Source organism: Nycticebus coucang, chromosome 3 (assembly GCF_027406575.1).
Source record: "Nycticebus coucang isolate mNycCou1 chromosome 3, mNycCou1.pri, whole genome shotgun sequence".
Classification (NCBI taxonomy): Eukaryota; Metazoa; Chordata; class Mammalia; order Primates; family Lorisidae; genus Nycticebus; species Nycticebus coucang.
In genome coordinates, this window is record NC_069782.1 from 277375 (window position 1) to 293593 (window position 16219).

The 16219-nt window shown below is 51.7% G+C and overlaps 1 protein-coding gene across 2 annotated transcripts; it reads right to left on the bottom strand.

The window, feature by feature from the left end:
• Positions 1 to 64: 64 nt before the first annotated feature.
• NCAPH2 (non-SMC condensin II complex subunit H2) lies at positions 65 to 16143 on the bottom strand. Of its 2 annotated transcripts, none has more exons than XM_053584113.1 (20): positions 15906 to 16143; positions 7297 to 7398; positions 6145 to 6200; positions 5945 to 6029; positions 5795 to 5863; positions 5580 to 5659; positions 5385 to 5500; positions 3947 to 4030; positions 3687 to 3814; positions 2341 to 2412; positions 2022 to 2088; positions 1788 to 1895; positions 1585 to 1638; positions 1371 to 1441; positions 1186 to 1279; positions 1031 to 1102; positions 858 to 907; positions 667 to 768; positions 416 to 565; positions 65 to 348 (listed from the first exon to the last, which is right to left on the bottom strand). In XM_053584113.1, the coding sequence occupies exons 1-20, from the start codon at positions 16011 to 16013 to the stop codon at positions 208 to 210; spliced, it is 1809 nt and encodes a 602-aa protein (XP_053440088.1). In that variant the 5' UTR covers positions 16014 to 16143; the 3' UTR covers positions 65 to 207. The 2 variants fall into 2 exon arrangements, with proteins under 2 accessions (XP_053440088.1, XP_053440089.1); XM_053584114.1 differs by having other exon boundaries at positions 1031 to 1099; positions 15906 to 16142.
• Positions 16144 to 16219: the final 76 nt, after the last annotated feature.

Below are 16219 nucleotides of genomic sequence, written 5' to 3' on the forward strand. Positions count from 1 at the left end.
AGGCTGAGCACCACTCATCTTTACACAGAGTAGGTATAAAGGGCTTGTTTTTAGGGGTGAGTGGGATGGCAACACCATTTTATTAGGCTGGGCCAGCCAGGATGGCTGGCCCAGCCTACACGAGTGAGCCACAAGCACAGCTCAGCACACACGTGGGATGGGGCTCCCAGGCCCATCCACCCCAACCCCTGCCTCACTGTTCCCCAGTCAGGGCTGGGCCATGGAGGGGGCAGCATAAGTCTGGAAGCGCTTGTGGGCTCGCTGGTGTGTGAGGAGTCTCAGGGACATGGTGTCCACGGCCGTCTCTAGCCCCGGCTGCTGGGCAATCTCCACCGTGTAGTCATTGGCCTACAGGGGTATGGCATCAGAAGGGTCTGGGGACTGTCTTCCCTCCCACACACCCCAGGCCACTCACCAGCTGCAAGGAGGCCAGCATGGAGCGACACACCTCGAAGGCAGGCTGGCCAGCCACCAGCTCTGCAAAGGGACACCACTCATTGAGCCGGGGGAACCGTGAGACCATCTTGTCCCCATAGGTGTGGATGTCAAAGGGCACATGCTGCTCCTGCACAGTGGAGGGGTACATTGGCTACAGACTAGAGCCAGGCCCTGGACAAACTCAAGGCAGGCACAGGAGGCTCCAGTTCTTGGCAACCACTACCTCACCTGCTCCTGCAACAGGGGCAGGACTGTGCCCTCCCAGTCCCTGACGCGCTGACTCAGCTCTGTTTCCTGCACAAACTTCTGGGAGGAGGCGATGAATAGCTCCTAGGGGAGGACCAAGGGGAGCTACTGCCTCCTGTGCAGAGTCCTGGGCCCACTCACCCAAGGGCCCACCCACTTTGACCCAGGCCTACCACATTCCTTCGAACCAGCTCCTCATAGCTCAGGGACACCGGCATGGCCTCTGCATTTGGGGCAGGGGCAGCTGTGAGCTACTGCAGCAGTGGGGACACTCTCCCCTCCCTCCAGTCCTCAGCTCCAGCAGACCCTCAGTACTCCCTGGCCAGCTATGCATATTCAGACCTACCCAGGGCAGCATCTTCTCTGGGGCTTGTCCCTCCAGGATCCACATACTCTTCAGGCTCTAGAAAGTCATCTGCTGGGAGTCAGGAGAGACGCCATGGAGATCCAGTCAGTGGCTGCAGGTGTTGCGCTGCATGCAACCCTGTACCGGGCACTCACCTGCTGCCCCCAGATCCTCTAGGGACTCCTCCAGGCGGTCTTCCTCCAAGGGCCACAGCCCTTCATCAACCCTTGGCAGCCACTGCTTGCCCATCTGTGCAGAGAAAATATCTGTGAAAGGCACTGTCCTCTCCCTTTAGGAGCCCCCATGGGGTTCTGGCCACAGCCTGGTCAGCAGTACTTGCCTCTCTCCTCTGTAGCTTCCGGAGGGTTTCCAGCTGTTCCCGCACATGCTCCCAGTATAGGGCCTCCATGTCTGCAAAAGCCTGGTGAGGGCTCCCTGTTCTGTCCAGATCCACACCAGTCCACCCACAGGTGACCCCAGGTGGGGATTGGAGTAGAGAAAAGCAGAGTAAGACTATCTTCCCTGAGAAAAGTGCATGTGGGGGCTTAGCTCACCTGCAAATGATGGACCCTTTCGCCGGGGCCTCCTGCTGTCAGCATGGTCAGCGTCTGTGAGAGAACTCAGTCAGCAAAAACTGAGCCAGGCCAAAGGCTGCTTATAGCATTGGGGAACAGGGTACCAATCCTCCTTGCTGGCCCTGACCTGCCCCATCTCCCAGTGGCCCAGGTGCCCCACAGAAGCCTACTGCACTACTCACAGGCAGCCAAGTACCATTGGTGGAAGTCTTGCAGCTTGGTGGTCCCCTTCCTCTTGCGCTTGTGTCCTGGAGCCTCCTCCACACAGGGGGGCACACAGTAAGGTCTGCCTGGGGGCAAACAGGGATGGCATCTTGGTGCAAATGTGGGTCAGGGTGCACAGCCTCCTCACCCCACTACCTTGTGCCCTGGCAAGCCCAAGCAGGGGCCCCTAAGTGGTGTGCCCCGCCAGTTACCTTTCTTGAAGGGCTTAGAGTCCAAGGAGTCAAAGGGGTCCAGACTCTGCCAAGGGTCTGGAGTCTCCTGAGCATAGAGGACAAGCAGATGTGGGGGCACAGGGATGAATCACACTCAATCCAGGATCATAGAAGGTGACATTCGAGGGAGGAAGCCCAGAGGTAGAGGAGGGGATTTTAATTTCTGGGAGGAAGAAGATTCCTTGCAAGTGTGAATGGCCACAGGGTGGGAACACCAAGGCCAGCAGGAACATGGGCAAGAGGGGCAAGCAGGAGGTCCTCATTTCTGCCTCCTTCTGCTGGGGGTGGACACTCCTACCTTCAGCCGGGACACAGGCTCCAAGGCCCCCTCTCGCTCACGTAGCAGGTACCTCCTGGGCAGGGCAGCGCTCTACAAAGAAACAGCCCACAATCCCCTTCTCCACCCAAGCCTTGGGTTACCCAGCAGCTCTGTCCTGGAGCCAAAATCAGGACCCTGCAGGGAGCTCTTAGAGCAGAAAGTTCTGACAGAACAAATACAAAACAGTAGTCATGAGGGTAACATTTGTTTTCTTTTAAAATATGAAGAAAAAATAGAATGACATTCATGTTATCTACCAAGCAGAATTTTTTTTTTTTGTAGAGACAGAGCCTCACTTTATCACCCTTGGTAGGGTGCTGTGGCGTCACACAGGTCACAGCAACCTCCAACTCCTGGGCTTAAGTGATTCTCTTGCCTCAGCCTCTCAAATACCTGGGACTACAGACACCTGCCAGAACACCCAGCTATTTTTTGTTGCAGTTTGGCTGGGGCCAGGCTTAAACCCGCCACCCTTAGTATATGGGGCCGGCGCCCTACCCACTGAGCCACAGGTGCTGCCCAACCAACCAGAATTTTTAAATGTTGGCTCAGCACCCGTAGCACAGTGGTTACGGCGCCAGCCACATTCACCGAAGACAGCAGGTTCAAACCTGGCCCAGGCCAGCTAAACAACTCCAACAAAAAAATAGCTGGTTAGGGTGGCGCCTGTGGCTCAGCGGGTACGGGCGCCGGTCCCATATGCCGGAGGTGGCGGGTTCAAACCCAGCCCCGGCCAAATTAAAAAAAAAAAAAAAAATAGCTGGTTATTGTGGCAGGCACCTGTAGTCCCAGCTACTTGGGAGGCTGAGGCAAGAGAATCGCTTAAGCCCAAGAGTGTGAGCTGTGACACCATGGCACTCTACTGAGGGCGACATAGTTAGACTCTGTCTCAAAAAAAAGAAAAAAAAAAAATTTTTTTTTAAATGTTAACACTTTCTCCTACATGCATCATCGGGTTAGGGTTTAATAGACAAAAAGGACTCCTTAGCTTAGCTCTGATTGGACAGAGTGACCCCCAGGGGTTGAGGGAGGCAGCAGAGGCCTCTAGACCCTGCCCCACCAGCCTGACCCCAGGAAAGGCAGCCTTAGGGACCAGCCTCCATCCCAGGTGGCCAAGAATTCCATAAGGCTTGGAACCTTGATCACCACACCCCTGAGGAGCAGGGGCTCTGATCTGGGAACCAAGGGACACAAAGGGTACTACCAAAAACGCTGGCTGCAGGACACTCTTGACTTCTGGGAAGAAACCAATAGGCCACAACACTATCCCCATGGGCTTGCCCAGCTGACTACTCCGTCCCTGCAGGCCTCAGTGTGGGCCACACCTGCTGTAGGCTCCTAGGCTCCTTGGGCTCCAGCTCCTTGGGGGCTGTGGCCTCAAGAAGCTCTTCCCTCTCCTCAGTGTCCTCGTCTTCACCCCTGCCACTGGGCATCGGGCCTTCTGGAGAGGTGCCTAGGCAGGAAGCAAGAGCCTGGTCAGCTCCAAGGAGCCTGGAGACCAGATGGCAGCAGGGTTCCTTGGCAGAGCTCTACCTGTCTGGTGCCCTCTACAGCCCTGCCAGACCCACCAGGGAGCTCTCCTCACCTGGCTCCTGGGAGAAGCCAAAAACAAGAACAGGGCTCCTGCACATAGACACTTCTATCAGCTGCTCCTCAGCTCTCCTGACATCTGGGACAGGGATTAGACAAGGTCAGCCCAGCCCCTTCCCCAGGTGGTCCCCACTTGGCATCGGACTAGCCCTTCTAAGAGGCCAGCAGGAGGCCAAACTACAGCAGACCGCAGCCCTTGGCTGAAGAGAGAGAGTAGGGTCCCAGGCCAGGCATCAGGACCTGGGTACTGAGGTCAGCTATGACCTGGTCAACGTATAATCAAGACACAGCAAAGACTAGAGAAGGAACAAGTCTCAGCTGACCTACACAAGGTAGAATGGCACCCAGGGAGAGGGAACTGTCAAAACCAGAGGTGGTAAGCACAGGCTACCCTACGGCAGCAGTCCCCAACCTTTGTGGCATCAGAGACAGGTTTCACGGAAGAGAATTTTTCTGCAAATTGTGAGATGGGAGTGGTTTCAGGATGACTGAATCACATTATACCTCCACTGCAGACCATCAGGCATTAGGGTCTCATAGGAGAAGAATCATAGGAGCACGACCCAGATCCCTCACACGCACAGTTTACAATAGGGCTTGTGCTCCTGTGAGAACCCAATGCTGCCAATGATCTGACAGGAGGCGAACTCGGGCAGTGATTCAAGAGATGGGGGAGCAAACACAGAGAAGCTTTGCTCACTTACCACTGCTCACAGGGCAGCCCAAAACCTTTTTTTTTTTTTTGAGACAGAGTCTCACTTTGCTGCCCTCAGTAGAGTGCTGTGGTGTCATAGCTCTCAGCAACCTCAAACTCTTGGGCTTAAGCAATTCTCTTGCCTCAGCCTCCTGAGTAGCTAGGACTACAGGCACCTGCCACAATGCCCAACTGTTTGTTTTTTTTTTTTTTTAGCAGGCTGGGGCTGGGTTCAAACACACCGGCCCTAGTGCATGTGGCCGGCGCCCTACCCACTGAGCTATGGGTGCTGCCCTGCAGCCCAAATCCTAATAGACCACCACTTGTGTTCATGACAGGGGAGTGGGAGAACACAGCCCTACCATTCCCTCCAGAAGACCCTCTCCTCCTTTCTTCCCACCAACCCCCTACATCCAAACCCTCACCCCTGGGTGGCGCCTGTGGCTCAGTGAGTAGGGCACCGGCCCCATATGCCGAGGGTGGCGGGTTCAAACCCAGCCCTGGCCAAACTGCAACAAAAAAATAGCCGGGCGCTGTGGCGGGTGCCTGTAGTCCCAGCTACTCGGGAGGCTGAGACAAGAGAATCACGTAAGCCCAAGAGTTAAAGGTTGCTGTGAGCCGTGTGACGCCACGGCACTCTACCGAGGGCGGTACAATGAGACTCTGTGTCTACAAAAAAAAAAAAAAAAAAAAAAAAACAAACCCTCACCCTTCCAGTTTCTCAGCACTGGGGACATACCCATGGGCTCCATGGGGGACACAGCCACTGGCTCCAACATGAAGGCTCCTCTGGGATGGGGGGTACACGTATTCATCCTGAAATCCTTCCGGCTGGCTAGAGTCTCGCCCTGACGGCTGTGCTGGCGAAAACACACCTGATGAGGAGACCCTTCCCAGGCAGGCCTCCCCTCTCCTTGCCGGGCTGAGGCCCTACCTGCACAGGGGGTAGCTGTTCTTTTCCATTTCATCAGGGGCCACCAGGGCCATGGGCAGGAGGGGGACAGTGAGGACCTCCTGTGTGGAGGCCAAGGCCAGGTGAGCATTCCTCAGACTCCAGGAGAGGAACCCACACAGGGCAACATCTTCCAACACCTACCAGGAAAAGTGCTAAGCAATCCCACCCCAAGCTAAAGGAGCTGGGACACTCACAATGGGGGCCTGTTCATTCTTCAGATCCACGTTGGCCCGGGAGTCAGGGAAGTCATCTAGTGATAGGAACTATGGGAAAGTAGGAGAGTTCATGGGACAAAGCCCAGGCCAAGCACACAGGGGACAGGGCCAATGTCCAAGACACCTCACCTCATCCTGTGCCTCCAGGGGATCCCCTGAGCTGGCGTCCCCACTGGCCCTGTCTTCCTGCACTGAAGAGAGCTGTTTGGCCCGCCTGGGAGAGAAGCACATCCCATGGGCATCCCAGGAGAACACAGAGGCCTCTCAGGCTGCACACAGGTGGGGCTACAAAGATGGCCTCTGCCCCACCTCCCACTTTCAGCACTCACCTCTTGCCAGAGATGAAATCGAGAGCCTGATAGACCAGTGAATAGAGGTACTCCACCTGATGACCAGAGCAAATAGTGAGGGAATGCAAAGGAGAGGCCCACCCTCTGTGGTCTGCAACCCTCTCCCAAAGCTTTCCCAGCCAGCTGCTGCTGTACACTGTGAAGTCTTCAAGTCTCTAGCACAAGTCCTGCCCATTTTGCCACCAAAAATAATTCCCAAATCAGCCGGGCACAGTGGCTCACGCCTGTAATCCTAGCACTCTGGGAGGCCGACGAAGGTGGATAGCTTGAGCTCACGGGTTTGAGACCAGCCTGAGCAAAAAGTGAGACCCCATCTCTACTAAAAATAGAAAAAAACGAAGGCAAGAGGATCGCTTGAGCCCAAGAGTTGGAGGTTGCTGTGAGCTGACACCACAGTACTCTATTCAGGGCGACATCTTGAGACTGTCTCAAAAAAAACAAAAAATTCCCAAATCAAACTGGTAGTCTCATGAAAATAACTCTACCAGTGGAGGCTACCTACTTCTCCCCTCTACCCCCTACTCCACACAGCAACAAGCATGGCCTTCTCCATCTGACATTGATGGCACCATGGTGTCCAATGTACACAGGTCCCCAATCTCCTGGGCGGCCAAGCCCTGCAGACTAGGCCTCTCATGCACAGCACCTGCTCTGCCAGGGCCTGAATCCCTGCTGCTCCTCTGCCCATGTGCTGGCATCTCCACAAGAGCCCCTCTCCACCAAGTCGTGGCTGGCACCAACCCATCTACAGGAGCCCCTGCAAGTTGCTGGTGGCCACCATAGCTCCTGACAGACCTCTTCCTGTCTCTTGCTCCTCACCGCACCTCCACAGGATAAAAGATCCCACCACTAGGGTGAGGGCTGAAGTACTCACAAGGGGGTGCAGAGGAAGGGCAGGTTTGTGCATGTGCCACCACAGGCTGTTGCCATGGACATGCACCAAGGGTCATCCACTGGGACAACAGAACCCACCAGCACACAAGACTCTCCCTGCCTGGATATACCACTGTAAGTCCAAACTTGTTCTTTGCTGTTAAGAGGTGTTGAGGCATCAGGGGTAAGGCCTGAGGTGCCGGCAAAGCAGGTCAGAAGCTGGGTGTGAGGCAAGAGCCGCAGCCAGGAGGGGCCCACCTTCTTACTGTAGACACAGGCTGAGCCCTGGATCAGCAACGCTGCTTCAATGAAGTTCATTGTGGTTTTGCCTTCATCAAAAGAAATACAGATCTGGTCCAGCTGCAAGAAACACCAGAACAGGGGGATGCCGAGGCCTAGTCCGTGCTCATACCTTCCAGGGCAGCCCACCCACCACCATACTCCTCCCAGGCCTCTGGACTGGTCACACCAGAACAGCTGACAGCTCCAGCTCTGCTTTGGGCTCATGGTTGTACCTGGAAAAGATTGTCCCTGGGTTTTTCTGGAGGGGTGAGGCAAGTGTTTGTGATTCCCCCTACTTCCCGTAACAAAAACCTGTGTTGTGGAAGAGAAACGCCCCCACAGGACACCATCCACAAATGGCCAGAGCCGCACACTGGATCTCTTCAGAAGGCACTGGAAATGCTCCATGCTGTGCCCACCCCATCAGGGCCAGCTGAGAGACTCTAGCAGGTAGACTCCTTACTCTGAGAGAAGCAAAGGGAACCTCAAGGGTGGAGAAGATAAGAGACAAAATGCAGGGTCTCCATCCTTGAGCACAGGGAAATGGCTTCAGGTAGGTCATCATCCTTCTTCTGCAAGTCCCCTGGCCTCCTGAGACCCAGCTCCTCTGACACCCCTCAAACATCAGAGTTCCAGGTGCTCTGACCTCAGGCTTGCCCTCTCCCCATAGCACGCCCTCTGCCACATGCATGCATCCAGTCTGTGCCCCTATCTATTTCCAGAGCACCTCTCTCTTAAGCTCCCCACTGCATTTGCAGTGCCCATCAAGCGTCTCCACAGAGATATCCAATGTCCCCAAACACTTTATCTTCATACTTAACCCAAGATATTCCCCCACAAAGTGGGCCCCTCCCCTCTTGGCAAACTTGGAAGCCCTACATGTTCTCAGCTCTTCCATCCTGCTTTTCTATCTGCCCAGAACACCTGCCCCCGCTGTCCCAGTGTAAATTCTCCTGCGGGGCCTGCCTCAGTGCCCAGGCCACCCTGCCACCCATTAGTGTGATCCTGCCACACCATTTTCAAGTCTCTCCCCCCTTGGGGGGCTGTGAGCAGCATTACAGTAACTCCAGTCCCTATTTCAGTGCCTGATGCTGGTGTCCTATAAATACCTGATGAACAAATGAGGCAGTCATGTCAGAGCTAAGCCTGAAAAACAGATAGGAGCACACCAGATGAAGGGAGTGGCATTTTGGGAAGTGATCACTCACATGAAGCTAGTTAGCAGAGATAGGACACAACTACTTAGGAAAACGAGTATGATGCAAACATGGCCAATGTAAGGTGCTGGAAAGAGGCAAATTTGGGGTGCCACAGTAGTACAAAGAAGGGGAAGAGGCTGGGAGGACAACACCAGAGGAGCTATTTCCATTAGTTCTTTAAGGATAAAGGGAGTTTGTCAGCTCACTGGATGAGGGAGGAGGACATGAACATGACAACCTTTGAAGTGTGAGGAACTGGGGAGTGCTCAGGACCTGAAAGATTGGGTGTGAAAGGGGTCCCTTCCCTTCAGTGACCCTCAATCCAGTGTGTAAAGAGGAGATGGGAGGGGCATGAAGGAAGAGGCAGGAAGAACCATCAGTGCAGAGGTCCAGCCAAGAGGGTAAGCTGGGCCAAAGTGGTGGTCACGGTACAGAGGAGCATGGACTTGGCAGGGGATGGGGCTTGGGTTGAGCAGGGAGGTGAGAGGAGGGAAGGAGCTAAGACTCTAGGGTTTCTGGGTGGGTAAGTTTGGGGGTTATCTAGAGTTCAGTGTGGATATGTTCAACGTGCATCTTGGTTAAAACATCCAAGTGATGGGCAGCGCCTGTGGCTCAAAGGGTTGGGGGCTGACCCCATATGCCGGAGATAGTGGGTTCAGGCCCGGCCCTGGCCAAAAACTGAAAAAAAAAAAAGAAAAAAATCCAAGTGATATTTGATGGCTGGGTTCAGTGGCTCCTGCCTTTAATCCCAGCACAAGTTGGGAGACCAAGGCAGGAGGGTCACTAGAGGCCAAGAGTTGGAGACCAACCTGAATAACAGCAAAACTGAAAAAAAGGGGCGGGGGGGCAGAGAGAGAAAGAAGGAGGAAGGCATAGAGAAAGGAAGAGCAAAGAGAGGGAAGGAGGGAGGGGGGTGGGGTCTTGGTGCGTGCCACACCTTTTGTGGGCAAGAGGGACTTTGCCTAACAAATCCAATCAGTGTAATCTGGTTTATTGTACCCTCAATGAATCCCCAACAATAAAATAAATAAATAAATAGAAAATAACGGCTTGGCGCCTGTGGCTCAAGCAGCTAAGGCACCAGCCACATACACCTGAGCTGGCGGGTTCGAATCCAGCCCGGGCCCGCCAAACAACAATGACGGCTGCAACCAAAAAATAGCCCGGCGTTGTGGTGGGCGCCTATAGTCCCAGCTACTTGGGAGGCAGAGGCAGGAGAATAGCTTGAGTCCAAGAGTTGGAGGTTGCTGTGAGCTGTGATGCCATAGCACTCTACCCAGGGTGACAGCTTGAGGCTCTGTCTCAATAAATAAATAAATAAATAAAAATAAATAGAAAATATCTAAAAAAAAAAAATAAAAAAAAAATTAGCCTCTTGGGAGGCTGAGGCTTGAGTCTAGGAGTTTGAGGGTATAGTGGGCTGTAATTGTGCTCCTGAACTCCAAGCTGGGTGACAGAGCAAGACTCCTAAGGGGAGACTCCTGAGGGAAGCCTCCATGTTGGCCAGCCTCCCTCTTCCACCACCTTTCCTCCTCTGCAGGGCAGTCATGCAGGCCCACTTTTAGGCCCTTGGTTGAGCCAAGTACTTTCCTAGCTGAGAAACCTCCAACACCACATTCCCTCTCCCTGGGACATTCTTTAGCTCATTGTGATTAAGTGACTTATTTCATCCCAAACAAAATTAGGTCCCCCAGTTAAACTCTTCACAGAACCCTAAACTTTTCTTTTAAAACTCTCATCAGGACTGGGCCAATAACTCATGCCTGTAATCCTAGCACTCTGGGAGCCCCAGGCAGGCAGATTGCCTGAGCTCAGAAGTTCAAGACCAGCCTGAGGTAGAGAGAGATCCTGCATCAAAAAAAAAGGGGTGGGGGGGATGGGTGCAGAGCCCATAGCTCAGTGGGTATGGCACCAGCCACATACACCAAGACTGGTGGGTTCAAACCTGGCCTCGGCCAGCTAAAACAACAATGACAACTGCAACCCAAAAAAAAAAAAAAAAAAAATAGCCAAGCATGGCGAGTGCCTGTAGTCCCAGCTACTTGGGAGGCTGAGACAGGAGAATCTCTTACACCCAAGAGTTTGAGGTTGCTGTGAGCTGTGATGCCACAGCACTCTACCCAGGGCGGCAGCTTGAGACTCTGTCTCAAGAAAAAAGAAAATAGCTGGGCATTGTGGTGGGTACCTATAATCCCAGCTACTTGGGAGGCTGAGGCAAGAGAATCGCTTGAGCCCAGGAGTTTGAAGTTGCTGTAAGATATGACACCATGGCACTCTACTGGGGGTGACAAAGTGAGACTCTGTCTCAAAAAATAAAAAAATAGGGTGGTGCCTGTGGCTCAAGGAGTAGGGCGCTGGTCCCATATGCCAGAGGTGGTGGTTTCAAACCCAGGCCCAGCCAAAAACCAAAAAAAATAAAAAAATAAAACTCTCATCAGTTTGTGACTACACAGAGACACAAGCAGGGGTGGGAATGGATTTGCTCTGCCACCTATCAGCTATGATTTGGGGCATGTCTCTAATGCCTCCATTAATGAGGTTTTCACAAGGACTACATGAATTTATTTGTGTAAAGCACATAAAACAACAGTGCTTGGCTTGGCACCTGTAGCACAGTGCTTATGGTGCTGGTCACATGCACTGAGGCTGGTGGGTTCGAACCCGGCCCAGGCCAGGTAAGCAACAAGGACAACTGGAACAAAAAAATAGCCAGGCGTTATAGCAGGTATTTGTAGTTCCAGCTACTTTGGAGACTGAAACAAGAGAATCACTTAAGCCCAAGAGTTTGAGGTTGCTGTGGGCTGTAACACCATAGCACTCTACCAAGGGCAACATAGTGAGACTCTGTCTCAAAAAGAAAAAAAAAAAATAGTACTTGGCACAAGTAAGTGCCAAATGCATGATATTTATTACAACTACATTTGGTTACTACCTTAGGAGGCCTCTCCCCATGAAGGTGGCAGTCCTACTAAAGCAAGGATTATTTTCTGCTTGGCACTATTTTCACAGAGTTCAACCTTGTTCTTGGCACACAATAGATGACCAACAACACTGAATAAGTAATTGGGTGAAAGATAAGACGTGTTTAAAAAAAGAACATTCTGTAGCTGCATGGAACATGAAAGGAGAGGAAAGACAAAACTAGAAGCCAGGACTTCAGGGGGTAGATGTTTAAAAGGCTAGACAAGTTAGGTAGGGAGCTGATGGAGCCAGGAAATGGATTTACCAGGTAAACATGTAGAACCCTGCCTGATATGGAAACCTGAATCAGAGGCACTCCACCCAGCCCTGTTCTCTGTGCTTTCTCAGCAGACCATGCATCAGAATAGAGGTCAGTAATCAGATCACTTGCTCATTTAACAAACATTTATTCTGCACCTCCTACATGCTGGGCACTTTCCTGAGCAAAAAGAAGAGCATAAATATGGCCCATGCCTCACAGAATTTACACTGTAGTATGGCAACAGACCACAAATAGCTAAATAAGAATGGCTTAGGATAAACATTCTAATGTACATAAAGTGCTAAAAGAACTACTTTAGATAGGTGGTCAGCTAACATCAAAGCGAAGACCTAAAGGATAAAAAGGACTTAGTCATAAAAGAAGCTGGGCATGATGGTGAATGTCTATAATCCTAGCTTTTCAGGAGGCTGAAGCAGGAGATTATTTGAGCCCAGGAGTTTGAGATTGGACTAGGCAACATGGCAAGACACTACCTCTTTTACATTAAAAAAAAAAAAAGAAAAGAAAAAAATATATATGTATAAGTGGAAGAAGAAAGTATATATATTCTCTTCTAAGAACAAGCTTGAGGTACCAGGCAGCACCTGTGGCTCAGTGAGTGAGGTGCTGGCCCCTTTGAGCCACAGGCGCTGCCCCTACTGGGGTGCTGGCCCCATATACTGAGGGTGGTGGGTTCAAACCCAGCCCCGGACAAAAACTGAAAAAAAAAAAAAAACCTTGAGGTACCATAGCTTGACTGGTTCAAAAGAATAAGATGTGGGACAGTGAGTGGTGGTTCATGCCTGTAATCCTAGTACTCTGGGAGGCTGAGGTGGGTGGATTATCTGAGCTCATGGGTTCAAGACCAGCCCAAGCAAGAGCGAGACGCCATCTCTAAAAAATAGCCAGGCATTGTGGTAGGCGCCTGTAGTCCCAGCCACTTGGGAGGCTGAAGCAAGAGAATCGCTTGAGCCTAAGAGTTCGAATTGCTGTGAGCTATGATGCCATAGCACTCTACCAAGGGCAATAAAGTGAGACTCTGTCTCAAAAAAAAAAAAAAAGAAGAAGATGTTGGCTCACGCCTGTAATCCCAATACTTTAGGAAGCCGAGGCAGGGGGATTACTGGAGACCAGGAGTTCAAGACTAGCCTGGACATGGCTGGGCGAGGTGGCTCACACCTATAATCCTAGCACTCTAGGAAGCTAAGGCAGGTGGATTGCCTAGCTCGGGAGTTCAAGACCAGTCAGAGCAAGAGCAAGATCCCCGTCTCTAAAAAATAGCTGGATGTTGTGGTGGGCGCCTGTAGTCCCAGCTACTCAGGAGGCTAAGGCAAGAGAATCACCTGAACCTAAGAGTTTGAGGTTGCTGTGAGCTATAACACCATGGCACTCAACCCCAGGGCAACTGAGTGAGACTCCCATGTCAAAAAATAAATAAATAACTGGGGCAGCTCCTGTGACTCAATGAGTAGGGTGCCGGCCCCATATACCCAGGGTGACGGATTCAAACCCCACCCCGGCCAAACTGCAACAACAACAACAAAAAAAAAAATAGCCAGGCATAGTGGAGGGCACCTGTAATCCCAGCTACTTGGTAGGCTGAGGCAAGAGAATCACCTAAGCTCAGGAGTTGGAGGTTGCTATGAGCTGTGACACCATGACACTCTACCGAGGGTGATAAAGTGAGACTCTGTCTCTACAAAATAAATAAATAAATAAATAATAAATAAAAGATTAGCCTGGACAATACTAAAAGTTAAAAAAACAGATCAGCTGGGCATGGTGGTATATACCTGTAGTCCCAGCTACTCAGAAAGGTGAGGCAGGAGGATCACTTAAGCCCGGAAGTTCAAGGTTACAGTGAGCTATGATTGTACCACTGCACTCTATCTAGCCTGGGCAAAAGTGAGATCCTGCCTCAAAAAAGAAAAAGAAAAAGAAAAAGGCAGAGAATAGCCAAAGACGAACCCAAAGCAGTAAGCAGAGCTAGATTCAGAGGAGGAAGTTTGGGTTTTTTTCTGAGTACAATGGAAAGCTACTGAGGGGTTTTAGGCAGGAGCCTATGGCCTGATTTTAAGTCACACTTGTTGCTGGGTGGAGCATGGATTGATCAGGAACAAAAAACAGGGATAGGGAGCCCACATAAGGTTTTACACAAATCCAGGCCAGAGACGATGGTGGCTTGGACCAGAGGCAACAGAAAACAGATTAATTCAAGTGATGTCCTAGTGTATAATTAATGGAATTCATGGGTGAACTGAGTGCAGAGTGTGAAGCTTCACTACAATGGCATTTAGCTTTCACCTTTGGCTGAATAGTGATGCCATTTACCCAGATGGGAAAGACTGGGATTTGAGCACAAAAATAAAGAGTTCTGCACAAACACATTAAATCTGAGATGCTGAGAGAGCAGCTGGATACATAAGAGTAGATTCAGAGGATAGACGAAGCTATAAATCTAGGTGTTGTCCTTATACAAGTGATATTTTAAATTAAGAAAATAAATGAGATTGTTTAAGGGAAACTTGTCAGAAGAGGACCCAGGCCCCAACCTAAGGAACTCAAAAAGAGTCTGGTTAGAACAGAAAAAGTAGGCAGTGAAATAGGAAGAAAATTATGCCACCTTTGTTTCAAAAAGGGAGTGGTCAATCCAATAAATGCTGCTGAATTGAATAAGATTTTTCTTTTTTGAGACATGGGCTTAAGCAATTCACTTGCTTCAGCCTCCCAAGTAGCTGGGACTACAGGATGCAGGCCACAGCGCCAGGCTATTTTTAGAGACAGGCTGTTGCTCTGGCTCAGGCTGGTCTTGAACCTGTGAACCTGGGAGGCCACCTGCCTCGGCCTCCCAGAGGGCTGGGATTACAGACATAAGCCACCATGCCCGGTCCTAAGATGACACTTCTATTGGCCCTTGGACTTGGTAGAAAAAGGTCACTATTGATCAAGACAACAGATAATTAAGTGGAGTGGAAGCCAGACCACACTGGTCTGAGGAGTGAAAGTAAAGTGCAGAGATGGAGGGGACAGCTCCTTGACAGAAGTCTAGGGCCAGATCCAGGGCTCACGCCTGCAATCCTAGCCCTCTGGGAGGCTGAGGCAGGTGGATTGCTTAAGCTTAGGAGTTCAAGACCAGCCTAAAAAAGAGTGAGACCCCATCTCTAAAAAATAGCCAGGCTTGGATGGTGCCTGTGGCTCAGTGAGTAGGGCGCCTGCCCCATATGCCGAGGGTGGCGGGTTCAAACCCAGCCCGGGCCAAACTGCAACAAAAAAATAGCCGGGCGGGTGGGGCCTTGGTGTGTGTCACACTTTATGGGGGCAAGACATGATTGCAAGAGGGACTTTACCTAACAACTGCAATCAGTGTAACCTGGCTTATTGTACCCTCAATGACTCCCCAACAATTAAAAAAAAAAAAAATAGCCGGGTGTTGTGGCGGACGCCTGTAGTCCCAACTGCTTGGGAGGCTGAGGCAAGAGAATCGCGTAAGCCCAAGAGTTAGAGGTTGCTGTGAGCCGTGTGAAGTCATGGCACTCTACCTGAGGACAGTACAGTGAGACTCTGTCTCTACAAAAAAAAAAAAAAAAAAATAGCCGGGCTTGTGCCACGCGTCTGTAGTCCCAGGTACCTGGGAGGCTGAGGCAAAAGGACTGCTTGAGCCCAAGAATTTGGCTGTGAGCTAGGATGCCATGCCACTCTACTGAATATGATAAAATGAGACTCTGTCTCAAAAAGAAAAAAGCAGATCTAGGCAGGGCTGTCAAATATGGAAGGCTAAAAGCTGACAGCATGAGACGAGAAGTAGCTTGAAACGGGTATGAACACCCAGTATAAATCTCTCTTACATCATCTGTCAAACACAGAGACACGCACACAGTGACTGAAACAAAAAATGATAATGCTGTCTCGTCTATTCCACTCCATTACAGAAAAATGCTGGTCACCACCCACTAAGTCGATCTGACGGATCACTAGCGGGTGGCGACATGCAATGGCAGCTCCAGGCTAACCTAACGAGAGATGATTTCGGAGGCAGGGATGGAACTGGAAAGGAAGAAGCGAGTCTGAGAACGAGCGCGACCAGAACTGAAGAGCAGCAGGGCCGCCCGACAGCCCCCGCCCCGCACCCCACCCCGGCCGCGCCCCACCCCGGCCGCTCTCACCTCCTCCAGATACTCGCCCAGCTGGGCCGCTACGTCCACCTCCCAATTCTTGGTCAGGTCGCGGATGGGCTGCAAGAGGTGGGCAAAACGCGCCTCCACGTCCTCCATGTCCGGGAGGGGCCGGGCTGCGAGGGGATCGCAGGGCCCACTTCCAAGGAGAACAGTGTCCTCAGCCCGCCACTAGTTCTGGGGCCATTTTGCTGTTCCCGCCCAGGAAAGAACGTAGCGCGGCGACGCGCGCATGGCTATGACATCACGCGGGCCGAAGCCTGGAGCAGCGAACCCCCGCGCCACTCGGCGGGAGCGCGCGGAAC